The sequence below is a fragment of the Peromyscus leucopus genome, chromosome 16_21 (assembly GCF_004664715.2).
Source record: "Peromyscus leucopus breed LL Stock chromosome 16_21, UCI_PerLeu_2.1, whole genome shotgun sequence".
Classification (NCBI taxonomy): domain Eukaryota; kingdom Metazoa; phylum Chordata; class Mammalia; order Rodentia; family Cricetidae; genus Peromyscus; species Peromyscus leucopus.
The window spans coordinates 49,155,461-49,182,564 of record NC_051084.1 but is presented as its reverse complement, the minus strand read 5'-3'; the positions used below and the strand labels follow the sequence as shown (position 1 = coordinate 49,182,564).

The 27,104-nt window shown below is 43.9% G+C and overlaps 1 protein-coding gene across 19 annotated transcripts in view; it reads left to right on the top strand.

Moving 5' to 3' along the window:
- The window catches only part of Dst (dystonin), a 436,213-nt gene that overhangs the window by 112,794 nt on the left and 296,315 nt on the right, over positions 1-27,104 (top strand). For 4 of the 19 annotated variants that reach the window (XM_028865372.2, XM_028865366.2, XM_028865364.2 and 1 more), the window contains exon 1: positions 2,079-2,416. The exons of 12 other annotated variants lie outside the window; for them this stretch is intronic. In XM_028865372.2, coding sequence (XP_028721205.1) covers positions 2,326-2,416 — 91 coding nt within the window. In that variant the 5' untranslated portion in view covers positions 2,079-2,325. Of the gene's footprint in view, positions 1-2,078; positions 2,417-27,104 lie in introns of those variants that run through there. 3 more of the 19 variants (XM_028865373.2, XM_037199855.1, XM_028865371.2) reach the window with 1 other exon arrangement.

The following is a 27,104-nucleotide window of genomic DNA, read 5'->3' as shown; positions in this document are numbered from 1 at the left end:
CAGCATTGGGAAGGTTGAGAACCACTGGATTGGGGGATCAGATTCTGAATGTAGGAAAGTTTGGATTTAATTCCTCCTCTGCCCTTGTCTCCAAGTTTGTCGTTGCTGTTTTATGAGACAGGCTCTCAGTCAGCACAAGTTTTCTGTCAGTGTGCCTAGGCTGACCATGAATCCTGATCCTCTTGCCTCCATCTCTCCAATGCTAGGATTATAGATGTATATAACCATGCCCACCTCGAGCTGTGTTTTAGTTGGACAACTACAGAACTTTTCTTAGTTCCTGTTTCTTAATTGAAGGGTCATGACTGTGGTGATGAATAGGATAGGGAGAGACATGTAAAGTAGAAACAGAGAACATAAAACGTTTTGCAACATGGAAACTACTCTATAGAGTAGGTGGTAGCTATGTGCATAGTGAGGTGTCTTCTAAGCAGGTACAAATACATCTCATGAGGCCTGCAAGCACCCCATCTAATAGGAACTGTGATTTCTCAGTGAGTAGAAGCATCCCGAGGCCATCAGTTAGGAGAAGGCAGTCATGACTCCAAGGCCGGGCTCTTTGTCACTATGCTTTTGTTACTGCCCTGTGGATTATACTGTTACTACTAGCACACCCACCCACTGTTACCATTTCCAGAATGCTTGGGGCAAAGGCTGAACCCCAGATGCTACTTTTGTTCGTTCTGACTGGCTCTTTAAACAGACAGTTTAAAAAACATTAAAATATGTGCTGACTGTATTCATAAAACTGGATGCTACTGGGTGTCAATTGCTGATGAAGACTCAGACTTTTCCCCTCTCAGTGGCCTTTCTGTGTATTCAGAGAGGCCCAGTCTGTATGAATGAGGTGTGTAAATGGGAACTCGTTGCTAACTCTTCATTTCAAGAAGTTGTCCCAAGGTTGCTACGTAAACTAACGTCCACATGAATGGCACATTGAGTTTTATTTATATGCAGGGATCAAACTCAGACCGTAGACCAGTGATCACGCTAGAGAAGAGAGATGAAGTCTTGCTTTATTTTGGAGAAATAAAAGCAGGTCAATTGCCGAGGAGGAGTTACCTGCCCTGATTCTAACAGAGATCACGTTTCAAGCATATTTCTTCCTCATACAGAGTTGACAGAAAATGGTTCCAATTCCACAACATTAAACATCAACAAAGAAAGGAAGAGTCAATCGGGGAGAGGCCAGTAGACACAGAAGGAGGAAATAGGGGATGGAAGATTTAGAGGCAAATGTCATCTATCCAGATGGTTGTTAATGAGTGGGATTTCTAGGCGTGGAAATAGTGGTAGCTAACACTAAAAAACCCATTTATACTCAGAACTTCATTTAGTTACCATCTCCCCTTTTTGCCCATGAAGAGAATCAGTTACTTGCCGGTGACTCACAGCGAGGATCCAAGATTCCATCCACAGCCGCTGGACTCCAGTCAGTGTTTTGAAAAACATCCATTTACAAGCCGGAGTACCAGTTGGTTCATCTCGGGGTCCTTGAAAGTTACTTATTTTAGCATGTGACGAACAAAATTTAAGAGAACCATATCCATTTTACTCAATGGATATGGGTACTATGTGCAATGAATAATAGGAGGAAGGAGGAGGTGACCGTCATCTGGGCTGTGGTGAATGGACAGTCCCTCCTAGAGCAGCGGCAGATGCACCAGCAGGCTCTGGGGGGCAGAAGGGAGGGGCCGCCGGCTGCTCTACAGCAGCTCTGACCCTGGCGGCGCTCTCAGGCCCTGATGCACCCTGCCACCTAGGGAGGCTGCCAGGTCCCTGCGTTCTCATGGCACACGGGTCGTCCCCTCCGTGCCCCGTTACAGTGAGCTGGTCCTCTGCTGCCCTAAGATGGTCTGGGGAAAGTACTTCCAACATGGTCGACGATGCCCCTTCCTCGGGGAGAGTCTCTAGCCCCTTCAGTAGGGCCGAGACCCGGGGCTTTGTTTCCCCCGCACCTGTTGTGGGTCCCAAATAGAAACCGCGCTGGGACCGGCGGCGGCGGGCGGTGGGCGGGCCGGAGGGCGGTGCCGGAGCCCGGCGCGGCTGCTCCTCCTCCTCCCGGGCGGGCGTCTGCGGCGCAGCCCGGAGATGCCGCAGAAGCGCGGCGCATCCCGGCGGGGCAGCGCCGTCCTCCGCAGCGCCGCGGCCCGGGGCGCAGGGTCAGGAGGCTGCCTGCCCCGCGCCGCCGCCCGCGGCCACCCGAAGCCTTCCCTGGGGACGCTGCCCCGGGCCTGCCGCCGCGCTGTCCCTCCAGCCTGGGTTTGCTGACGCCTCCTCCCGGGTCGCGGGCCCACGGGCGCGGCCAGTCCCCCAGACCCCGGCATGGCCGGGTACCTGTCCCCCGCCGCCTACCTGTACGTGGAGGAGCAAGAGTACCTCCAGGCCTACGAGGACGTCCTGGAGAGGTACAAAGGTACGAGGTCCCTGTGATGGGCTGCGTGGCGGGGCAGGGCCCATGGGAACCGTTTTACCTTTCCCAAATCAGAGCCACCCCCCGCGTGGGTACAGGTAAACAGCAGCCGGAGCCAGCTCTGGGGACCGCCGGATGCTCTGGATGAAATCCTTTACCCCCAGAGCAGAGCTGGGTGGGAGAGGGTTCGGAGACGCCCTAAGGGTAGGCGGTGGAATGGAGGGCGGGGGAGGTCTGTTTCCAAGAAGCACTTTGCGTTTTCTTTCCCTTTGTAGAAGCTCTTAAGCGCCAAGCATAGCCATAATTCTTCCTGGGAGGGTGGATACCATTTACTTCTCTGTGAGGTTTCCAAGCCTGGCATAGATAGGCTTGGCCAACCTATAAAGGTTCTTGTATTGAACACACCACCACCACATCATTTTTTTTTCTCGAAAAATTGTAGTTATTTGAAGAAGTTATCACTTGTCATTATATTCTAACTGATGCAGTCCAAAATTATTTCATATTATGATAAAAGGAAGACTTTAATCAGAGAGTTGGCTGTATATTTAAATATAAAGAAGTCTATTTTGAGATGCTTTTCTACTGATCGTTTAAGTCCGGGAAATTTTGTGCTAACTTGATTATCGTGGATATCTAAGTGTTACGATTACTTTGATTTTAAAGTTAAACATGAAAGCTAAAATGGGAATTATACTTTCCCATGTTAAGTCTTTATGTCTCCAGAAATACATTTTTAAGTGTGCTTAGACCGATGTTATTGTGACTTCACAGACGCTTCACATTCACATATGTGTGGTGATGGCTCACAGATGTGTGTAAATAGTAATAGTGAATAGTGGTGTTTCATATGATGGACCCAAGTCTTGAATATTTGTCTTGGGGTTAGTAACTCAGTTTCTGCAAATTAAATAAAATGCGTATAGTTTTCTGTTACTAATATAATCTAAAACTAACAGAATTTTCAAGCTCCCTGTAGCTCAGAGTCTTCCTGCAATTATGTTTTATCCCTTTCTAGAATGTGTTCTGTAACTGGGATTCTTAGATTCTGAATATCATTTTGTAAACACAACTGGAATTCCTTTGTGCCAAAGCTCTATTGTGAATAATACCACTCTGAGCAAGTGTACTGATATTTTAAGCTAATTCCTATCTGGGTGGGCATTTGCTTGTGTATGTAATGTGCTGAAGTTTGCTTCTGTGTTCCCATTTAAAATGATGTTCTTGATCAATTGTTTTTAGAAAGTTAAAAACGAGAAATACTGCAGTATAGACCTGTAAGCTGTATAATTTCAGAAAAAAAAATCAAGAAGGGCTACAATGTATATGTCTTATACTTAGGAAAGAAAATATAGCTTTTAATATATGTATTTTTTGTCCAATCAAGTTCAACATCAGTGATTAGTGGGTAATTTCAAATGACTGAAAAAGAAATAACTGGATGCTGATTTTGGCCAGTCCTGAGGAAGCAGACCTGTTTAAAAGCTTGTCTTATTTGTCCTAGTAAATAACAGAAAATTGAATATATGTAACCACTGTACATCTCTCATTACTTCATTTTGATATTAATAGTACTGCCAGTAATGCACTCAAACATAAATTTAAGACATTTTGCCCAAGATTTCACAGACAAAAATCAAGGGGGGGGGGTATTTCCCTCATTCTTTGTGGTTTTGAAATGCTTAGGTCATCAGATTGCATTTGGCTGTACAGATGTTCTGAATTTCATTTAGTCCTGGAGAGGAAAAGAAGCTTGTGGGCCCGTGTATTCTATGAAAAGCTGGAGACCTGGAGAACCCATTGTTTCCTGATGTGTTTGGAAGCCAGTTCTGATTTCCCATCAGTGACCAATACGATGACTTCACTACAACACTTATCCCAATGGCTGGCTATGGGGGCTGACCTAATCAGAAAAGAATTGTCTGCTTTGAATAGGGAGTGCCAGTTTGCAAAACTTTCCAAGTTCAGTTTTCTGAAATAATGCATTGTTCAACACACTTTATGTTCTAGTTTGAAGGGAGGTTGTTTTGACTTTTATTTCTGTCGAAGCCCCGGGTTCCAGAGTGCGTTTGCTCTCCTCCGCAGAGTGACGGGGCTGCCAAGCGTATGCCCAGCTGTTGAGTGGTGTAAGCGGTGGCGTCAACTGGAGCAAATTCAGAAGGAGCCTGGTGTCAGAGTATAGAGTTGCAGTTGTCTCTAACGTTAGGAATCAGAAGGGTTTGGAGGTCGAGAGCTGTGTTTGCTGTAGTCCTCCTGCAGCCTTGGAAGGACTTCGCACCGGCCCACCCGAGACAGGGGTGGTGGTGAGCAAGCTCCTCGTTCTCGGGGTGTGCTCTATTCTTGTGGATGGCCTTGGTCCTTGAAGCCAGAGTAAAAATAGGCAACTGTTTACTGAACTAGAATAACACCAGGATTTATTTGCTGCAAAGAAGGGTGCCGTGTTCTCTGGATCATATTCTCATCTGGTTATTTGTGAAATAGATTCGTGCCCAAAACATTCCGGGTTAAAATATTCCTGAATTTAAAATTGGGTTATTTCATTTGGTAACAAATCAGAGTGAATAAAGCCATCTTTTTTTTTAAAAAAAGCGTAATTCTTTAATATTTAATATTCAAATATATTAGATATATTTGAAATTGCCCATTGTCAGCACCTTTCTGTCTATAGTAAATTATCCAGTATATTCCCTGTATGATACGAACGATTTTTAGTAGCTTAGTATAAAAGGTAGATGAGTGATCTCATCTTCTCAAGTATAGGGAAATTAATGTTATAAATAAATACTTAGCTAGCTGTCACATTAATCTGTGAAGTGCTGCTTGCTGTTCAGTTGTCGTTGATCGTGTTTTCCCGACACAGATACTTTTATATGATGGTAAGTGTGAAAATGTTAATGGAATCATTATACTTTATTCCATGTATTTTTTACTTAATTATGTGTGTGATGTGTGTATGTATGTATGTATGTGAGTATGCATGTGATGTGTGTTTGTGTCTGTCATGTCTGGATGTGTGAGGGTCAGAAGACAACTTTGGGGAGGAGTCAGTTCTTTCTTCCACCCCGTTGAGGCAAACGCAGGCAGTGTGCTGTGCAGCCTGCTCCAGGAGCTGGCCAGCTGAGTTTCTGGGCATTCTTTGTCTCTGCCTACCATCTCCCAAAAGGAGCACTGGATCACAGATCTGTGGTATGGCATCTAGTTTTTTACTTACTTATATTTTTACTTATTCTTTTTTTTTTTTTTTTTTTTTTTTTTTTTCGAGACAGGGTTTCTCTGTGTAGTTTTGTGCCTTTCCTGGAACTCACTTGGTAGCCCAGGCTGGCCTCGAACTCACAGAGATCCTCCTGACTCTGCCTCCCGAGTGCTGGGATTAAAGGCATGCACCACCACTGCCCGGCTATTTTTACTTATTCTTAAAGACTTTAATTACAATGTAATTTTTTATTTTATTTATTTATTTATTTTGACACAGGATTTCTCTCTGTATCCCTCACTGACCTGGAACTACCTCTGTAGACCAGACTCGCCTTGAATTCAGAGATCCTCCTGCCTCTGCCTCCTGAGTGCTGGGATTAAAGGCATTTGCCACCACTGCCCAGCTCATACAGTTTATTTTTTTCATTCTCTTTCCCATCCTCCACCTCCCCTCAGAGATGGCTTTTTGTGAGGGTTCTGGAGATCAAACTCAGGTTTCCAGGCTTGTCTTGTCTGCGTCAGCTGAGACATCTTGCCAGTCTAGTTGAGAATTAATTTGAAACTGTTCAAGTTTCTTGGTCTAACATGACGCTGATTCTTCCAGTGATCTGGAACTTATTTGTTGTCCCCACACAATTGCAGCAGGAACACCATTCTCAGTGAGAACTGGTGAACAGTTTGGTTCTTACCTACAGTGTTGCTAAGAAAACCTTTTCTAATTTGGACCACAGGTGAAGTTTTCTGTCTTCATAGGTATTTGTACAATTACTGTTTTCATCCTGACAGAAGGAAGCGAGAGTACAGTAGTTGTTGATTTCAGTTTAGTTTGACATCGTACAGAGACACGTGATTGGTAGATATATGCTCTCTTTTCTAGAGACCAGTTCTGGTACTCCAGTAAAGTGGGATGTTAGGGCGAATGCACTGGGAAGTTCTCCGCTGTGTACAGCACATTTTGTGATGATCTTGCTGGTAGATATATGCTCTCTTTTCTGGAGACCAGTTCTGGTACTCCAGTAAAGTGGGATGTTAGGGCGAATGCACTGGGAAGTTCTCCGCTGTGTATAGCACATTTTGTGATGATCTTGCGTAGTAGATTTCAAATGGCTTCAGGATTCTGCAAACCTTGATTTCAGATTTCCTGTGTTCATGCTGAGTTTGTGGCATACAGTTATGTAATAAGTGAATTTTATGCTACACCTTGACACTGTAACATTGAGTTAGTTGGTGTTAGTCTGTGTTTTGTTAAAAAAAAAAAAATGGGTTTAGGCCGGGCGGTGGTGGCGCACGCCTTTAATCCCAGCACTCGGGAGGCAGAGGCAGGCGGATCTCTGTGAGTTTGAGGCCAGCCTGGGCTACCAAGTGAGTTCCAGGAAAGGCGCAAAGCTACACAGAGAAAAAAAAAAAAAAGGGCTTCATTTGTTGAGTGTTCTCTCTTTAGGTACCAAGAGTTTCAAGGCAGGCTGATCAGGGCTAGAGTATCTCCATTTGCCTGAAGGGATACAGACTTGTCTCTTGCTGCTTGGCCACTTAGAGTCTATGATGTGTTCCTTTAATAGTTACAATATGGTCACTCCTCTTCCAGCCCTCTTGTCTCAGTTTCATCTTCCAGCCACCCCTATCTGCAAGTAAGGAAGCGTAGGTGTTTGTTATTGTTGTTTTGGCCGAATTCCTCTAGTGCCATGAACAGAATCGAAGTTATAGTTGTACAGTTGGCAACTGGCTTTTACACCCGGCTGTGTCTAGTACACAGGGTAAAATGTCTGTGCTATTGGACACTGTATGTTTGGCTGCGTGTTAACAACCGTGACACAGTACATCAGACGTCAGCAACGTTGGTGGGAATATATGAGAGCGTCGTGGAACTCTGAGGATTTTTAAGATGAAATGAAAATGTTATCACATGGATGAAAGCGTATTTGAATTGGTCAGAGAACTTGTCTGTTGCTTTACGACATGAGAAGTGTGGATCAGCTCAGGAATGTAAGGACCTATTAGATATTATTAATAAATTGAACGTTGAACTTCTACCATCACACTGGCTGGTTTTGTTTCTTTTGTTCTGACTTAACGGTCATCTCAACATTTATAGCCAGGTACTGTAAAAAGAAAGCTTCATGCTTTTAAGACCTTTTAGGTTCTTTGTTTACGTTTGGGCAGTTTGGCCATGCTTAATTTCTGGCCCACCAGTTTTATGTGGGCAGTGACAATGAGGAGAAGTGATGAGGACAGTTTATTGCCTCATTGTTTTACAGTGAGGCAATGAAGCCTTTGTATTTCTGCCTTTGGGTCTGACGGGTCCCAGTAGCTGGGCTGTTTGAGGAGCTCAAGTGTTGGACCAAAGCCTCTTCATGAAATTGGAGATTATGAAAACATCTGAAGTCATGGAGGCCGCACACAGATGGAGTGTCTCGGCTGTCCGTTCACTTGCTTTAGTTCCAAAGCTGAGTCTGAAAAGGGAGAGCGTGCAGCACAGTCCCTAGCTTTCTACCCCGTGAAAGCCCTGCAAAAGACACAATTTGTCTCTTAGAGTGCTTATGATTTCTTACGAACTAGAAAGAACCCAGGCACCTCTGTGACACACATGAACGCTTCTCCCTGTAAGGACTGGGAGGACAAACACAGGACAGACTTCTGTGTCCACTTCTTAGCTCTTAGTGATCCTGTGATTATGTTTTCCCGGCTTCCAAAGATGAGGATCAGACTTTTGTTGAGGTCCAGCATTGCTTCAGGTGACTGAACAAATGGCCCTCGTCCCCCTACTCTCCTGAGTGTTGTTGTTGTTATTTTGATGTGTAGCATCTGTGTTTCTGTGCGTGCTTGTTGTGGGCGGGGTCGTCCTATGGTGCTATCCACCTTGTAGTCTCTTGTATTCAGCTAGGCTACTGGCTGGCTAGTAAGCTCGAGGAATCTACCTGTGTCTGCCCTCACCAGCACAGGGATTAGGAGGCATGCTCTTGGACCTGGCTTTTCATGTGGTGCTGGGTCCTCATGCTTGAGTGACATGCTGGTTAGTTTTGGTCAACTTGACACAAAGTCATCAATACACCTGAGAAGAGGGAACCTCACTTGAGGAATTGCCTCTGTTAGATGGGCCTGTAGACATGTCTGTGGGGTATTTTATTGATTGATGGAGGAGGGCCCAGCCCACTCTGGGAGGTGGTCCCAGGTTGTATAAGAAAGGTAGCTGAACATGTGCCAGGAAGCAGTGCTCCTCTGTGGTCCCTGCTTCAATTCCTGTCTCCCAGTTCCTGCTTGATTTCCTGCCCTGGTTTTCCCCAATGATGGACTGAAACCCTTAAGCCAGACAAAGCCTTCCCTCCCCAAGTTGGTTTTGGTTGGTGTTTTATCACAGCCACAGAGAAGCTAACGAGGATACAAGGCAAGTACTTTATCTCATAGAGCCATCCATCACCTCAACCCAGAAGAGCGTGTTTCAGGGAAAGCTTTATATTTAAGGTCGGATGAGATGCTCCTCTTGGGCAAGGTACCATCAGCAGGGAGGAACGAGGGGTAGCCATGGACATGACTCTGGAGTCCACCGAGAAGGGTTTTGATTGACGGGAGGCTTGTGTGGATCAGATTGAAGAGGGGTTTGGATGCTGGACCAAGGACCATGTATTTCCTTCAGTTTTGTAGATAGAGAGTAGGACCCTAATGATCCTCAGCAGCCACATGCCAGGTGAGTGACAGCAAGGTGGAGGGTTGGATGACAAAGAGGGAGGGGAGAAAGGTTGAGAGGGCACTCTAAAATGATGATTTCTAAACTCGGAGTCTCTGGATTTCTGATTCCCACAGCTCACTTTACAGCCATTGCCATTTCACAGACAGAAAAACCAGAGGCTCAGTGCAGTCAGTTCCCCCGAGAGGGCATTCCCGTGAGAGCATTGGCACTTGATTATCAAGAGTACATTTGACGTGACCTCTGCATTTTGAGCGTCATTACCTTGACAAGAAGTGTTACAAGATTGTTTTTATGGAATTATTTTATTGAGGACCTGATTTTGAGTGAAGCTAGAACTTCTGAGGTGTTGTTACATGGCATGAAATGACAGTAGTTTAAAATATGTAGAAGTTACTTCAATTAAAATGCTAGATAGATTTTAGAACTTGAGCTGTTTTATTTCAGCTTATAAACTCTAATTAGTTATGTATGAAAATGAGAAAATTTTAATACAACCTTTAATGTGTGTCTGGTGTATGCTCAGATTGAAGCAACACCGGAAAATACTAAGTTTTGGTAAATGCCAACGCTACATGTGGCCGCTTTGATACATGCCTGAAATGTTTCCTGGATAGAATTGTCCAAGAGAGTTGACAAAGTCTCGATTTTCTTTTTCCTAGTGGGAGAAAATATTCTCAGTGGATCCCAGTATTAAATATCCTGTACAAAGCTCCTATTGTGTCAGAGAATTAAAAACACGTTCTTATGTATTCAGTGTTCCGGTTTTCTGTGCTGTTCAGGCCAGGGTGACTATATGTGTTCTTGGTTTGGGGCCTAAATAGTCCTTTGTAGTTTACTTATCCCACCTTATTAACCCAGCAGGGAAGATAAAAGAGTGAACTATTCTGACCGCAGAGTGGTGGGTGGCATGTAACCAAGAGCTCAAGTCTTTGGCTAGTCCTGGGCCGGTGACTTAAAAAAAAAATCACTAGACTAGCTTTTAGAGCAGATTTTGGTTTAAGGAAAAGTTGAGCGGAAAATACACCTTTGCACATGCTGCCCTCTCCTCCAGAGTTTGCTTGGTTGACATGTATGATTACATGTGTTATAACTGTGATCCATAGTTGTAGTTTTTGTTCTGCAGGTTTTGACAAATATGTGATATGTCTGCCATTACAGAACAATGCAGACTAGGTTTACTGCTTAAAAAAGAATCTTGCGAGGCCCTGACAACATTGATCTTTCTGCTTTCTTTATTTTTGCCTTTTTAAGAATTCGATATAGCTAGAATCATATGGTGTACATCCTGTTCGTACGAGCATCTTTCACTGTGTGATGTCCCATATCTTCTGTCTGTTTATTTGGTTGGTTGATTGGTTTTGTTTTCAGATAAAAGAGCTCAGCATGTAGCCCAGGCTGGCCCTCAGACTCACTCTTCTTTCGAGCACTGAGACTACAGGTGTGGGTTACCAGGCCTGGCACACGCCTTTTCATGGTCTAATGTACCATCTCTTTTTATTGCTGAGTGATAGCCCCTTGTTTAATGCCCCATCATTTAAATCTATTCACCCAATGGAGGGCATCTTGCTTGCTTTCCATTTTTGTTTTTCTGAACTTTGAAAAACAGCTTCTGCAGCCTGGTGGTGGGGCCGCACTCTTTTAATTCTAGCACTAGGGAGGCAGAGTCAGGTGGATCTCTGAGTTCGAGGACAGCCTGGTCTACAGAGTGAGTTCCAGGAACCCTGTCTCGGAAACAAAACAAAGCAAAACAAAACATACAAAAGCTTCCATTAACATCTGTATGGATGGCTTAAATGTTCAGTCACTTAGGTAGAGGAATGATGGATCTTGGTGGATCTTAAGGTATCGGTTGGGGTTTGTAAGAAACAGCTAAGCTTTCTTCTAAAATGGCTGTGCCTTTTTCTGTTTCCACCAGCCGTGAATGGACCTGCCATTGCAGGCCCACCTCCGCGTCCGATGTTTGTCTTAGTCGATTCTCTGTTGCTGTAGCAAAAGGCTGGAGAAGTTATTAGAAAGAGAGGTCTGTTTGGGTTCACTGTTCTAGCCCAAGTTCAGGCAGCCGCATCTGATCTGTCTGTGGGGAGGGCTCCATGCTCTCTCAGATCATGGCAGAGCAGTGGGAAGGGAGGAACTGTTCAAGAAGGTCAGGGCAGTGGCCCCACCTACTTCGTCCACCAGTGAGGGCAGTGGCCCCGTGGCCTCCTCACCTGCAGGGGCTGCACCTCCCCGCACCACACCTTTGCGCTGGGAACGAAGCTTCAACAGGATTATAGTCAAACCTCCATGGTGCCACTGCGCCTTCTTATTCGAGCTCTGTTCATTGTTGGTTTTAATTTGCAATTCCATTAACAGATGACCTTGAACATCTTTCCATGTATCTCCTGGCTGCTTCTACATCTCCTTTGAAGACGTGTCTGTTTACATCTTTTCCCTCTTTTCTTTGGGTGGGACTCTGGTACAGGCAATCAGACCAGACCCAGGGGCTTACTGTGCCCGGTAAACTCTGTATCACCTAGCTGCACCTTGACCCCGCCCGCAGTATCTCAAGTTCTTCTTAGGTTGTTTTTATTTTCTTACTGTGTTTTAAGAGATCTTCCCATCTGTTCTGGGAACCAGTGCTTTGCAGTGATCAGTGGCCCTTGCATCCTAATCTCTTTTCCAGGTCTTTTTTTAAAAAAAGTGTTTTTACTTACCCCACCTCTCTGTGTATATGTGAGGGGTGTGTGTGTGTGTGTGTGTGTGTGTGTGTGTGTGTGTGTGTGCGTGTGTGCGTGCAGGTGGACACACCTCCATGTGAAGGTCGGGAGGGTGTTGTGTGTTCTCCTGTGTCCTTTCTTCCTTGTTCCCTTGAGACAGAGTCTCGCTGATCTGGAAATAGACTGGCAGCCAGTGAACTTCAGTGGTCCCCTGTCTCTGCTGCCCACAACACTGCGATTACAAGCCACACACGGTGTTTTGTGTGGGTGCTTGGATTTGAACTCAGGTCCTCGTACTTGCACATCAAACACTCCTGCCCGCAGAGCCGTCTCCCCAGCCCCCCTCCGATGGTTTGGAATGACTGTTTTATGGGAGGTGTTTTTAACGTGAGTGAAGGGCCGTCTGTTTCTTTTCCGTGTGGTCACAGTGTTTTGTGCACTGTGTGTTATGTCTCTGCTAAGGACACTGTGCATTGTGCCTACTTCAGAGAGCGCGTGTGGGCTCAGTGCTCGGCACTCTGACAGTTTGCTCTGGTGTCTGCGTGTGCGGCTGCAGCGAGCGCTTCAGACATCCAGTCAGTTGGCAGCTCTGATGCCATGTCCCACTTGAGTCTAATATTAGTTGAACTGTTCTATTTTAAGGGCAGACTGAAATTAGCCGTCCATGTCCTATGAAACACGAATGTTCACCTCTTGGGATGCCCAATTCCGGCTTTTAAGATGTAATCAGAAGTAGAGTTGTATAGAAGAGAGCTTGCTTTAATTTTTTGGGAATGTTTTCATTGTCGTTACTAGATAGTAGCCTGAATATGTGTGTGTACATATGTATACACAAATGTACGAAGAGTCCTAAGAACCCAGAGTTTTATGCTGTTGCCCCTTACAGTTGATAATGCTTTTCAGTAATGATCATGTTTGATTTTTTTTTTTTAAAGATCTGAATTGAGATAGAGAACAATTACGATAGTTTTCCAATTTGAGTAGAACCTTGGTCCTTAAGTATTTATCAGTGTTGGGACTGCTGGGAAAAGGATGAACAATCAAAGCAGTAGCTGGGTATTCGTCTGTGATCTTTGTGGTGACATATGACAGGTGAGGATATTGAAAGTCGTGCAGGAGAAGCTCGAGTGAAGGCTAGATTTTATTCCACTCATTTGTGTGTTCATTACTTACTTATATTACTTTGTGTGGGCGTGTGGGCCGCTGCACGAGTACTCTAAAGGTCAAAGGACAACGTGTAGGAGTTGGTTCTCTCCTTCCGTCCTGTGGGCTCTGGATTGAACTCAGGTTCTCGGACTTGGCAGCAGATAACCCTTCCCTGCTGAGCCGTCCTGCTGGCCCCAGGGTTTGATTTTGCATGCTGTTTGATCTTTGAGTGTTTACCGTTATGAATGCATTTTACAGTGTTATTTGGGTGCTGTCCTGATAATTTGTGACCTTTATACTTTTCCTTTGTATGTTTTTGGTGGGTGTAAAGCAGGATTGGAAGAATCTAAATTGTCTGGGATGTGATCCCCCCTTCCCATGCCTGTATAATCCCAGTATTCCAGAGGCTGAAGCAGAAGGATCCTGAGTTTGAGTCTAGCCTGGGCTACATGGTGATGAGATCCTGTCTCAAAAGAAGAAACAAAGTTACAAGAACCAAGATAATGTAACTGTTTCATGGAGAAATACACGCATACTTAAATACCAATCCCTTTTAATTTAGAAAACTGCATATAAATTTAAATCTGTGCTTCAGCAGAATTAAAATGATGTGATAAATGTAGTGACTTTTATAATTAGTCTTCCTCTGAAAACAGCCAGTGAACATTGCTTCCAACTTTTCTCCTAATTCTAGTCAGGAGTTAATTGATTATATGCTTCATGTGAACAAATTAGCATATAATAGAACCCCTTCTCTAGTGCATTTTATTTTATACTTGATATTTCTGTAGAAAGCCTGGGAAGAAACAAAACACTTGGAACAGGGACAAGAGCTGCTCACCAAACTGGAGCCTGCAAATAATTCTGATACTTACGTTCCTAAGCTTAAAGGCTGTGCCAAGGAAGGGGAGTCCACAGAAGGGGATCACAGGTCAGGAGCCTCTTCACTAGAGCTGAGTTTGGTGAGAAAGGGGCCAGGTCCATATGGGGTGGGACCTGAGAATCTTGGGGTTCCATAGTGGAGCTGACCTTTGAAGGAAGGCAGAATTTCAGTGGGCAGGAGAGGCTTTGTGTTGCCTGTGTGCGGGGCTGTTGGAGGCACAGACGTTTTTCCTCATTTAATTTGGACAGAATGATGCTACACTTCACTCCTCCATTGTAGGGAAATAATGTCCTGGTGTTTTTGTCAATATTTTTATGAAAGCAGGAAAATTTTGCTTGTCAGTCAGTATTGAGCTGAAGACGCTCCATTTTAAAGGATGCTGTTATGCCACAGATCCGTGAACAGATCGGAGGCTTTAGTCATGAGAAGTAGCTGTTGGTCGCGGTGCAGCAAACAGGTAGAGATGGTAGAGATGGCATGAGGCATTTTTAACTTGGCCTTGTCTGTCTGCATTAGTGGGCACAGTAACCGTAGCATATTCTGTACTTACTGCTATGCCACTGTATATACGGTGCCTCCTAACCCTGACAGGAGCGCCTTGGTGCAAGGGCCAAAGTTTCAGAGCCAAGGGACTTGGGTTCCTGTCATGTGTACTGACTAGTGGCTAGCTGGGGACTAGGGAGGGTTCTGGCTGCATGGTCATTTTCTTCCTGTAAGTAATCGTGGCCCATCATTATCTACACTCAAAGTTGTTAATTCTGTTACCAGTGTAGACTGTAAATAACGTGTAGGGTGGATAGCTTCCATTTGAACACATGGCATTGGAATGTTCTGGAGTTGTTGCTAGGGGCCCATGTTTAAGAAAGAAGTATGGCTTACTCTTTGTTTAATGCGATTTTGGCTACTGGAATCTATATGCTTAGGTGAAAATTTTTGCTGACTGCTGAGGATCTAATTACTCAAGGGAAGACTTCATTATGTCCTCTTTCTATTGTTCATTGAGGCAGCCCTTCAAGTGGTAGACCTTCATATTTAGACAGAACCTGATCCCATTGACGAAAGGTGTCATTTCTGTCATCCTCGAAGCTAAAGGAGGAACTATCTGAGGACTTTGGGGAATGTGGGGAGAAACCTGTAGCCCATACTTGTAACCTTTTAGAAAACAAGGGTGTACACACAAAGGGGAGTAACAGGCGTTCTGAAGTTCTGTTATGAATATGCAAATTAACTTTCTGACAGTGTGCCGTTTACACTTTTGCCTTTTATATGTAACATTAACAACGTGGGCCACTGTATATGAAGTTCTCTGACCTGTTTGTCCCCTTAGTGCATCTTGGAGCTTCACATACTGCTGTAAGATATTAATGCAAAACATGTTTAACAACTGGTGCATGCATTTCATTATGTAGTGTTAATAAACAGTACCATGAATGTTTAAGAAATGGTTTTCTGTCCTGATGGTCTTGCTTAATATTATGATACTGTCTATCATCTTTTCATCTAATTACATGCTTCAGAAACAAAACTTTGTCAAGAGAGAAAGTAGTCATGTGGATTATGTAAGCCATTTAACCACTGATTTTTTTTTTTTTTAAATAAAATACTGCCTAGTTCAGGATTGATTAAATAAAAAAAGATTATTTATTGATTGATTCAGAGTTTATGGGTGTTTTGTCTCGTGTATGTCTGTGTACCATGTGTGCACCTGGTCCTCTCAGAGGCCCAAAGAGGGTGTCATGTCCTCTGGAACTAGAGTTATAGGCAATGGTGAGCCATCTTGTGGGTGCTGGGAATTGAACCCAGGTCCTCCGGAAAAGCAGTCAGTGCTCTTAACCACTGAGCCATCTTTCCAGCTTCTGTGATTGAGTCTTTTCAGAATAGACTGTTTTTATTTTGTATGTGTATGTGTGTGTACCTACATGTGCGTCTGTGTGCCATTTGTGTGCCTGGTGCCTGTGGAAGCCCAGGAACTGGGTTACAGACAGTTGTGAACCATCTGGTGTGGGTACCAAGAACTGAAACTGGCTTCTCTCAACCATTGAGCCATCTCTCCAGCCCTTGAGTGGAGTCTTGAGTTATATGTTCAGTTTAGAAATTTTGACGCCTTTGAATTCTAAAAAAAAAAAAAAAAAAAAAAAAAAAAAAAAAAAAAAAAAAATGCTGTGGCTAATAAAGAGGAGATCTGACTTTTTATTTCTTATCTACAAACTAATTAGTCTTGGGTGGCTTACAAATTCCAATGAAAGATTGCTAAGGCTCTTAATGTATACTTAATGTATATATGCCTTAATTATTTTAGAATTTACTCATTTCTTGGATCTTTCAGTATGACCTGTTTAGTGATCTTTGGTATCAATTTTAGAGATAACTTTTGCATTTGTTATTTATGATGCCTTCCTCATTTTTCATTTGGAAATGTATATTATCTTCTTGTTTTTAATGTAATATTTTTATTTCATACTTGTACACAATGTATTTTGGATTCTTCCCCGCCCTAACTTCATGCTCCTTTTTTTTTTTTTTTTTTTGTTTTTTGTTTTTTGTTTTTTCGAGACAGGGTTTCTCTGTGTAGCTTTGCGCCTTTCCTGGAACTCACTTGGTAGCCCAGGCTGGCCTCAAACTCACAGAGATCCACCTGGCTCTGCCTCCCGAGTGCTGGGATTAAAGGTGTGCGCCACCACCGCCCAGCCTGATCCTTTTTTAAAAAAGTAATTCACTGTGTCCGATTTGTGCTGCACCGGAGCTTGGTCAATCTTCCAGAAAGTGACTCGCTTCCTTAGCAGCCACCAACTGTCAGTAGCCACTCTGCTAGGGATTGGAACTCTGGAAACTACCCACTCCTCGCCGGAATGGTGACTGGTGCAGCCAACCACAGCTGCTGTGACTTCGTAGTGCAATGTTCCTGTCGTACCCAGAAGTCACTGTTTCATTCTGGCTCTCCTAGAGCCTGTTTCTTAGAGTCTTTTTGCCCACTTCTGCCAATTTATGACCGAGTACTCCACAAATACTCTCTTCACTTGGGCTAGTTTTTTTTTTTTTTTTTTTTGGGGGGGGCTAGTTTTTGAGTTTCTCTCTTAACCATCGTCCACTGTACAAAGACACTTCTCGATGAAGCCCTCCACAGGCTGTAGTCCCTGTGAATATAGAGATATAAATTAAGAGGGCAGTTTGATACTATGTCCATTTAGAAAAATAATAGTAGCAAGTCCACCCCCTGGGGCCTGTGAGCTCCCCAGCCATGGTCTTGGCCAGTTTTACAATGCTAGACGTGCACTTCCTCCCATGGAGTGGGCCTTAAATCTGGTCAGAAAGCTGTTGCTTACCCCCTAATAGTTTTACCAGTATTGCACCCATGGGCATATAGAGCCATGCCAGTCTTTGTAGCTGGCAGGGTTTACCACTGTGTAAGAGTGTGGATGATCTGCTTAGCATTATAGGTACCATGAGAGCCGGGTAGCACAGTGTAAGCTTCCTGTACAATACCAACTTGATTTGTGTTCTGTGATCTATGTGGTATGTTCAACAGTAGGATCTTATTTATCAAGTTCCAGTGGGCGTCCAAGGGCAGTGGCAATAGCTTGTAATGTTTTGAGAGATGGGGAGGGGTCTCTGGGACCTCTCTGACCAACAACCAAGTAGAAATATCCCACACCCAGCTGGGCATTTTATTTGTCAACTCACAGCTTTGGAGCAAAGCTTTGTGTAGGGAGTATCCAATTAAATTTTTTTTTTTTTTCTTCCCAAGACAGGGTTTCTCTGTGTAGCTTTGTGCCTTTCCTGGAACTTGCTCTGTAGACCAGGCTGGCCTTGAACTCACAAAGATCTGCCTGCCACTGCCTCCCGAGTGCTGGGATAAAAGGCATGTGCCACCACTGCCCGGTCAATTTAATGTTTTTATATGAATAATACATATATATGAAATGTATAAAGTAATAGGTTTCCATATATAGCTTCATGATTTCTAATATTTAAAAATATTTTAGATTAATTGTATATGTGTGTTTGGTCTGCGTGTACATATATGTATGTGCACCGTGTGTGTGCATTGTGCCTGTGGTGGCCAGCAGAGGGCATTGGATCCCCTGGAACTGGAGTTATGGATGGTGTAAGCCGTCGTGTGTGCTGAACAAACCTGGCTCTCAGGCAAAGAGCAGCCAGCGCTCTTAACTGCTGAGCCAAGTCTCCAGCCTTGGTTTTTAAATATTCCATCAGAAATTAAAATTGATTTCTTCTGAAACCCAGCTTGTTTGTTTTGTTTTTGAGACAGGCTCTCATGTAGCCCAGGCTGGCATTGAAATTTCAGTGATCTTCTTGTCTCAGCCTCCTGCAATGCTGGGATTCCAGGATGAACCACCATTTACAGTTCCCGGGGGTCTCCGGGCACCAGGCACACATAATGTACATATTCACACACGCAGGCGCGTGCGCACACGCACGCACACACGCACACACACAATGGGGGAGGAAGGGAGAGAGAGAACAGAGGGTGCAGAGAGAGGAGGAAGGAGACCTTTAAAATGTTTTCTGGAGCTGGGTGGTTGTGGTACAAGCCTTTAATCCCAACACTCAGGAGGTAGAGACAGGCTCTCTGTGAGTTCGAGGCCAGCCTGGTCTACAGAGTGAGATCCAGGACAGGGACCAAAACTACACAAAGAAACCCTGTCTTGAAAAACCAAAAAAAAAAAAAAAAAAAAAAAAAAAGAAAGAAAAAAAAAGTTTTTCTGGGGTGTTAAAAGGTTTTTTCATTATTTTCCTTCGTCTTCAAGGTAGTGGACGTTAGTGAATCAAGGAGTACTTTGGGGGACTAGATTTATCTGTAACACTGAAGTAGAACTTTGGGAGAAAAGTCACATTAAAAATTTCCCCAACTCTCATTGTATGCATTAATGTTATCTAAATGTGGTGTTTTGTGTGCGTGATATTTAGCCCTACTATTTTACATTTGAGAACACGGTAAGACCTGGAAATTTTACTAAAGGAAAAAACAAAGTCTAAGCTGAGGTCTCCTTATTTCCAGATCTTCAACTCAGCCTTTTCTCTTCTAGAATCTACTTCGTTTCATATCCTCTCTCCCTTCCCCTTCTGTAGCAGGAATCTTAAAAGTTCTTATTAATAAAATCAAACCTGAGCCAGGTATTGGGGTGAACTGGAAGATCAGAGAGACAGAACAAGCCACAGCTACTTCACCTGGCCAGCTTCTCAGCTGATCTTGTTGCCTCAGACTGGAAGCTTCTCAGTCCTCATATCCAAATGGCTCTCAGCTGAACTGTGCAGCTCAAAACCTAAAAGCTTAACCAGCCAAATGCTTCTAGTTCCTGGTTTTCACGCCTTATATACCTTTCTGTTATCTGCCATCACTCCCTGGGATTAAAGGCTTGATTTCTGGGATTAAAGGCGTGAGTTACCATGCTTGGCTGTATTCTTGAACTCATGGATTTCTGCCTCTGGAATGCTAGGATTAAAGGTGTGAGTGCCACCATTTTCTAGCCTTTGCATCTAGTGGCTGTTCTGTCTCTGACCCCAGATAAGTTTATTAGGGTGCATAATATTTTGGGGAACACAATACCACCACACCCTTCCCTCCTGTTCCTTCCTCTCTCCCAGCCTCTCCCCTCTCCCATCTTTTCCTCTCTCCATCCTTTCTTTCCACCCTCCCCTCCCCTCCCTTTCCGTGAGAGCAGCACTGAGGCTCAGCGTCCATGTGATGCTGATGTGGTTAAGGCACCATGGGTGACAAGTTGCAAGCAGCAGGCTTATCAGTGTTTTGGAGCCCTAAGCATAGATTGTATTTCAATATAAATAGAAATTATGACTTGCAATTAAAAATGCTCCCACTTTTCACGACCCAGTGGCAGTTTGTCTGTAGTTCTCTGATGGGGGTGGCTGTTCCCATTCCAACTGAGAGCTAGGCTTCAGGAGGCGTGTCCAGGGCACTGGCCACTCCCATTATGTCATTCCTCCCCATAGCTTGCCTTCTGAGGACCTGCTGTAACCTGAATGCCTCCCTTCTGGCTCAGGACTGGACTGAGGAGGATGTTGGAAAGGAATATGATAATCCCTCGCCTGAACTCTAACACTGCAGAGAGCAGGGAAGGGTGTGATGGTTTGGATTGGTGCTCACTTCAGACGTGCCTGGTGTGTGTGTGTGTGCGCGTGCGCGTGCGTGTGCGTGTGCGTGTGTGTGTGTGTGTGTGTGTGTGTGTGTGTGTGCAGGTGTGTGTGCAGGTAGGGTGGAGCACGAAGAGGAAAAGCAAGCGCAGAAGGGGTGTGGAGCTCATCTCCTGCTGTTTCCGGGGCGGTAGTTGGGAGAAAGACCTTCAAAGGTTCATGATGGCTCCATTTTATTTTTAATTACGTACATATGTACGTCTGTGTTTGGGTTTGTGCACATGCATGCAGTACCCACAGTGTCCAGAGGAATGGGAACCCCATGAGCTCTGGGTTCAGTGAGAAAACCCATCTTGAAAAATGAAGTGGAAATCTGGAGTTCCAGGCAGTTGGGTGCTGGGAACTGAACTTGGGTCCTCAGAAAGAGCAGGAAGTGCTCATGACCACTGACCATCTCTCCAGCCCCTGAAAGTGAACTTCTAAGGGTTATTTGCAGTTTCTAGTGAATTTCCACTGCAGAGTCCGTTGGTGGGTTAGAGGCAACTGGCAAGTTTTTGACAGTGGGAAGTTTTAGGGGGAAAACTTCACAGAATTTGAGGGGAAAAAATGGAAACAGTATTTTTTTTAAGTGTTACTAAGCTCTTATAGCTAGGTACAGCAGCACATGTCTGTCACTCCAGGCCTGAGGGAGTGAAAAGAGGCAGACTCTAGAACTCCTTGCCCATGAGCTCTGGGTTCAGTGAGAGGCCCTGCCTCAAAAAAATAAGAGGCTGAGGAAGACACCCAACACCAGCCTCCATACACACACATTAATTGTACACACAAGAATCACATGAAGGAATCTGCTGATGGCTAGCCATGTGTACATAAATAATAATTCTTTTAAACTTCCTACTTGATTTGCAGAGGTATTTATATTTATTCCATAAGTAATAGATATATTTTTTAAAATGTCAAATACAGAGATTAAAAAGTACTCTCATCCCCGAGCTAAGCACTGTTAATAGTTGGGTGCGGGGGGGTGGGGGTGGGGGGGTCCGAACCCAGGTTCTCGTGCTTGCAAAGCAAGCCCTTGAGCCACTGAGGCATCTCCCACCCTCTTTCGTGCGACTCTGAGAGGTACAGTTTGTAAGCAGGGTATGGTGCTAAGTGACATTGACTTAAGAGACCACCTGGCACCTTCATAACAATTTGCCACCCTCTGGCTTGTGTGCTTGTTTACAGCTGAGGGGGTCGTCAGTGGCCTCGACTGTTATGGTCAGGGTCTGATTTGGTGACTTGCTCCCTGGCTCTTTTTGAGGTCACCTAGGATGCTGAGATGATGCTGACTTGAGCATGAAGCAGACAACATGTCATGTCGTTTCTAAGATACTCCATTCTTAAAACGCTTGGTTATTTTGCTTATTTAACTTTATTTTTCATTTATATATTTAAAAATTATCTAAGTCATTTTTGGAGCACCACAAAAGCCACAGAGATGGACAGAGTTGATGTTGTTTTTCCTTAGCTCTCATGAGGTTTGCTGCAAATTAAATAGTGGGACAGTAACTGGGCTGAACATGCAGAGTGGAAAAAAAACGAAAATAAAACTCCAGGAGTAACTTTCTGTGACCCTTTGTGAGGCCAGTGTGTCTGTACCCATATCTAGCTTACTAAAGCTTTGCTCTCACGAGAAGGAATGAAAGAATTTTAGAAGATCTGTGTTGTTCCTTTGGAATAGAGATGACGTAGAAATACAGAGTTGTAGGGAAGGTACCTGATTTAAGAGATGATGTAGAAATACAGAAGGGAGAGGGGAAAGCTCCTTCTCCACTTAAAAGTTGTGTTATGAAATAGAGGATGGGATACTCTTGAAGTTGGAGAAACCATGTGAAATATGTAAATCACTTAAATGTGTCCACTACTACCTTAGTCCTTGGTCTATTATAAATGTCCAATATATATTTTTAAAAAGCCGAGTGAGTGAATCTCTTCTAATGAAGGTTTCTTAACGCAGTTTGCTTTAAGTTTAAGTGCAGTAACTCAACTGTCAGCTGTAAAACTGCCAAGTTCAGATACGCAGCAGCTTCTTGAACTTGTAAGAAGTCTACAGATTACTTCCCTTGGTGCATACATTTTGCATATAAGTTTTTTTTTGCCACTTTGTTTTACATAATTTTATCATATAGGAAAATAAGCAAAATGAACCACTGCCACAGTGGATGAGAAGTGAAATCAGCAAAAGACAGATTCGATTTAAATAGAAATAACAGAATGCCAGAACCACAGAGTGGGCGTGTACCCTTAGACAGCAGCCAAGGTCACGGAGAAGCTGGCTCACACATTTTACGCATTTGTTGGTAATGCAGAGAATCCTGATACCCAGCAGCGTTGTGTGGAGGTCCTTTAGCATTGTCAAGCAGTTGCCAGATACTCGGGCTCCTTTAAACATGGGGAGGTCTGGAGTTGTGGTGCTCGGGGCAGCACAGACACAGCAGCCTAGAAGCTCAAGTTTCATACTCTCTTTCTTCCATGTTAAGGATAAGAGGGTGTGGGAAATTGCTGCTGCTCTGAGCTTTCCCCTTTCCCTGTAGGGCCCTTGCCTGTGGCGGCGAGGTGGTTCTCTCACTGCCTGCAGGTTTGTGCACATCTTCCCGTGTGGAAGACACAGCTCCTCCCAAGTCTGTGACGCTGGCTCTTGTGCAGTTGGTTTGGTTTTCTGTCTGGCACATTCAGATGAACTGTCTTGCTCACCTGAGGGAGACTGCCGTCCCCCGCTGTGTCCTTACCCCATATTTCCTGTCTACTGGAGTCTGGAAACTCCCCAGAGTTTCAGTTTCCCCAGAGAGTCAGCTGGGGTAATAGCAGGGCAAGCTTGCCCGTTTCCTTTTTCTAAGAGATCATCTGTGCTTTCTGTTGTCCACTGTCCAAAGTTTATGGCTCCATGTATACTGCCTGCATTCATAGCTGTTTAAAGAACAGTCAATCTAGTACCTGCTACCCTGTCTTACCCATGATAGAAGAAGCATTCTTTCTTTCTAAAAAAAGGCTCTTAAAAAGTCAACAGGCTCATACACACATAAAATCGTAGATTTTCTTTACTTTGTTGTTGTTTGTTTGTTATTTGAGAAAGAGTCTCTGCGTATAGCCCTGGCTGTCTCAGAACTCACTACATAGACCAGACTGGCCTCGAATTCAGAGATCCACCTGCCTCTGCCTCCCTGGTGCTGAGATTAAAGGTGTGCGCCACCACACACCTACCAGACATTCTTTTATTAATAGGTGGGCTATAGAAATGTTGGTTTGATCTTAAAGCCCTCAATATATAATTTCTCTAGCTGTTCTTTCAGCTTAGTGGATGCTCTGAACTGATATTGGCAAGGACGCGGTAAGGGGTGTGTGCGTTCACCTTAGCATTAGGTTAGGAAATGTGACTGATTTTAATATTTCTATTTGTGTGATCATTAAACTTGGGTCAGTTTAATAAAGCTCTGTCGTCACAGTAGGGCAGGCAGAGCAGTAGTTCTGACTGTGGTGGTAGTACATTTGTTCAGATCGCAGCAGAGCCAGTGCTGGGGTCACGTGTTTTAGCGCCTGCATTCTTGGGTCAGAAAGTTAAGCTCATGGAACTTGTTGGCACCAGAGTTGTAACTGTAGCCCACGTGTTTTCATCTCTAGGGTGATGCTTTTGTACTTAGTTATGCGGCCCTCAGTCCTTGCATCCCTGAAGCACCCAGACACATGGTTGTACTATCTTATCTTCATGGTTCTGAATAAATACAATAAGTCTGGAAGGTCCAGTCGGCTCTTTCCTTTCAGGCTTCATTCTGAGTCTAGAAACGCTGTCGTGCCACACTTGTGTTGTGAACTGAAGCATTCATTTAGCTGGTCACTTTGAACACATTCATGCATTGTATTAGGTCCTGACAGGACATGCAGCAAGCCAATGGAAGGCAGCTGGCTGCTTGACCAATATTGAAAGTTAATCTTGTGTTTCAGCTGGAGTAACTACAGGCCTGTTTGATACTGATGTGGGTTAAGAAAGGTCAGAAGGTGGTGTACCAGCTGGCTTTCTGGATTCCATTACCTATGGTCAGATACCTTGCTCACCCTTGATGCAGAGGGGAGGGGCTTGATCCTGCCTCAATGTCCCCCCATGGAAGAACTTATCCTTTTGGAGGAGGGGATGAGGGATGGGTTGGGGGGGATTGTGGGGGTGGAGGAAGCGGGAGGAAGGGATGAGAGGGGGATCTGTAGTTGGTATGTAAAATGAATAAAATCATTTTTTAAAAGAAAAAAAAAAAGAAAACAGGACTCTTAAAAAAATGTCAGAAGGTCCAAACAATTTGGAGAGATATGTGGACTATATCTAATGACAGTTTAGCACTGATCTTTTATTTATTAAGGTGGCCTTCATATTGATCCCTGGCTGATTGGCCTTGTTTATAAGGAATACCCAATGTCTCAGACCTTGGCGATTAAAAAATAGGCAAAGCCATTGTCTGGTGCAGCTATTGCCAAAGTTCTGTGGTCCTTTAGGGACATGGCTTTGAAATAAAATCTGAGATTAGCTGGGCATGGGGGTGTAGGCCTGTAATCCTAGTAGTCGGAAGTCCAAGGCAGAAAGAAGGAGCCAGAGTCTGGCTGGACTATGCCAACTGTCTTAAAACAAGACAAAACTAACACAGGAAAAAATGAAACTTCTAGTTGTCAGTCAATATAACATCTGGGTTTGCCCTCACCTCTACCAACTTTCCCTTTGTGAAAAAGAGAGAAATTAAAAAAAAAACAATAGAGTATTTATTATAATGTTCACTTTGATAGGCAGTGTTGTGCTGGTGAATATTGATAGCCACCTCTTCATGGAAAGTCATCTCGATGTATGGCATTTGCTCATTTTTATTGTGTAAATACTTTTACTGTGGCCAATTTCAGACAGCTCAGTTTAACCACCAACTAAGAGTAGGCTGCTGCCATGCAGTGTTGTAGCATACAGATAGGACAGATAGATGCCACCCGACAGGCAGTAAAACAGTTAGTCGGTGGGTTTGCACTTGTATCATCGTTTCTAATGTAGCTCATTAAGTATAAGTCTGTGTTGTTTGGTTTTGAATGATGTCTGTGTTTAACAAGGGGCTGACATGGTCCTGGTAGTTTGGCGAGCCTCTGGAGTTTTTAGAAGCTGGCTCTAGCATTGCGCTGCAAATACATATGCTTATTGGACATACACTACCTGCTAAACATAGTTTAAGCGCTGTTTATAGATTATGTCTTCCTCCATCCTTAAAATATCCTTATTCCCACTTTGCACTTGATAAATTGAGTTACATCAGCATTTAAATACTTGCCCAAGGTCATAGTTGAGAATTGAGAGCTGAGATCCAAAACAAGGCTCTCTAGGGCCAGTAAGCTTTAAATGTTTGGGTTTGATATATAGTTTTACTGTTTAGCCTAGGCTTCCTGAAACCCACTTCTTAGCTTAGTCTGGTCCCAAACATGCCATCCTCCTGTTTCAGCCTCCTAGGCGCTAAGGTTTTAGTGTCTAATGTTATGCCTGGCTTGATCCTGTGCTTTTTTTTTTTTTTTTTTTTTTTTTCAAGACAGTTTCTCTGTGTAACAGTTCTAGCTGTCCTGGAACTCACTTTGTAGACCAGGTTGGCCTTGAACTCACAGAGATCCACCTGCCTCTGCCTCCCAAGTGCTGGGACTAAAGGTGTGTGCCACCACTGCCTGGCGACTCTGTGCTCTTCTTAATCACCTAGCCACCCTGCTTTTCAAGTGTATGGAGTATGAAACAGTAGTAGCTATGACAAACTGAGGCAAACTACTCATTTTTTAGAATTATTTTGCGACTTGTTTCAGTTTTAACGTAATAGAATGTTTGTTAGTGTCCTCAGTATAGGAAGTGTTTACATACATCTGCAAGAATAGTGTTCTGTCTTTGGTGAACAACAGACCGCGGACTTCAATAGGCAGTTCATAGAGAAGAACTAACAATGGCCTGTGAGCACCGAAGACAAGGACAGTGTTCATTTTGTTCGTTCAGACATTGACCCAACCCTCACAGAAGGCCCGGCACCCAGCAAGCAGAGGTCCCCAACACGACTTCAGTGCCCACAGCTTAGTCCACACTTAGTGAGAATTGTGTGAAGAGTTCTTGTCCTCTTTTTTAGTCTATTTTGTAATGGAACATTCATTCATTCATTCATTCATTCATTCATTCATTCATTCCGTTTTTGAGTCAGGATTTCTCTGTGTAGCCTTGGCTATTTTGGAACTCACTCTGTAGACCAGGCTGGCCTCAAACTCACAGAGATCCTCCTGCTTCTGCCTCCTGAGTGCTAGGATTAAAGGCTAATATAGCTTTTAAAGAATTGAGTTATAAAAAAAGTTTTGCTTTTTTTTTTTAAACTTACATTGTTAGAGATATTTTATTAAAACAATCCTAAGTTCAAGCAAGAATGAAGGGGTCTAATTGCTTCCTTACTTACTAAGTATCAGTATATGTTGTTTTATACAGTTCACTAATGTAGCACAAATCTTAAAAATTCTTATTAATAAAATCAAACCCAGGAGCCAGGTATTGGGGTGATTGTTGGAAGATCAGAGAAGCAGAACAAGCCACAGCCACCCACCTCGCCAATTCTTCAGCTGATCCTGTTTCCTCAGACTGGAAGCCACTGAGTCCTCATCCAAATAAATCTCAGCTGAACTGCTTTTCAAAAGCCTGAATGCTTACCAAGCTCTAGTTCCTGGTCCTCACGCCTTATATACCTTTCTGCTTTCTGGGATCACTTCCTGGGATTAAAGGCTCACTTTCTGGGATTAAAGGTGTGAGTCACCATGCCTGGCTGTTTCCAGTGTGACTTTAAACTCACAGAGATCCGGATGGATCTCTGTCTCCTAAGTGATAGGATTAAAGGTGTGTGTGCCACCATTTTCTGGCCTCCTTATCTAGTGGCTGTTCTGTCCTCTGACCTCAGATAAGTTTATTAGGGT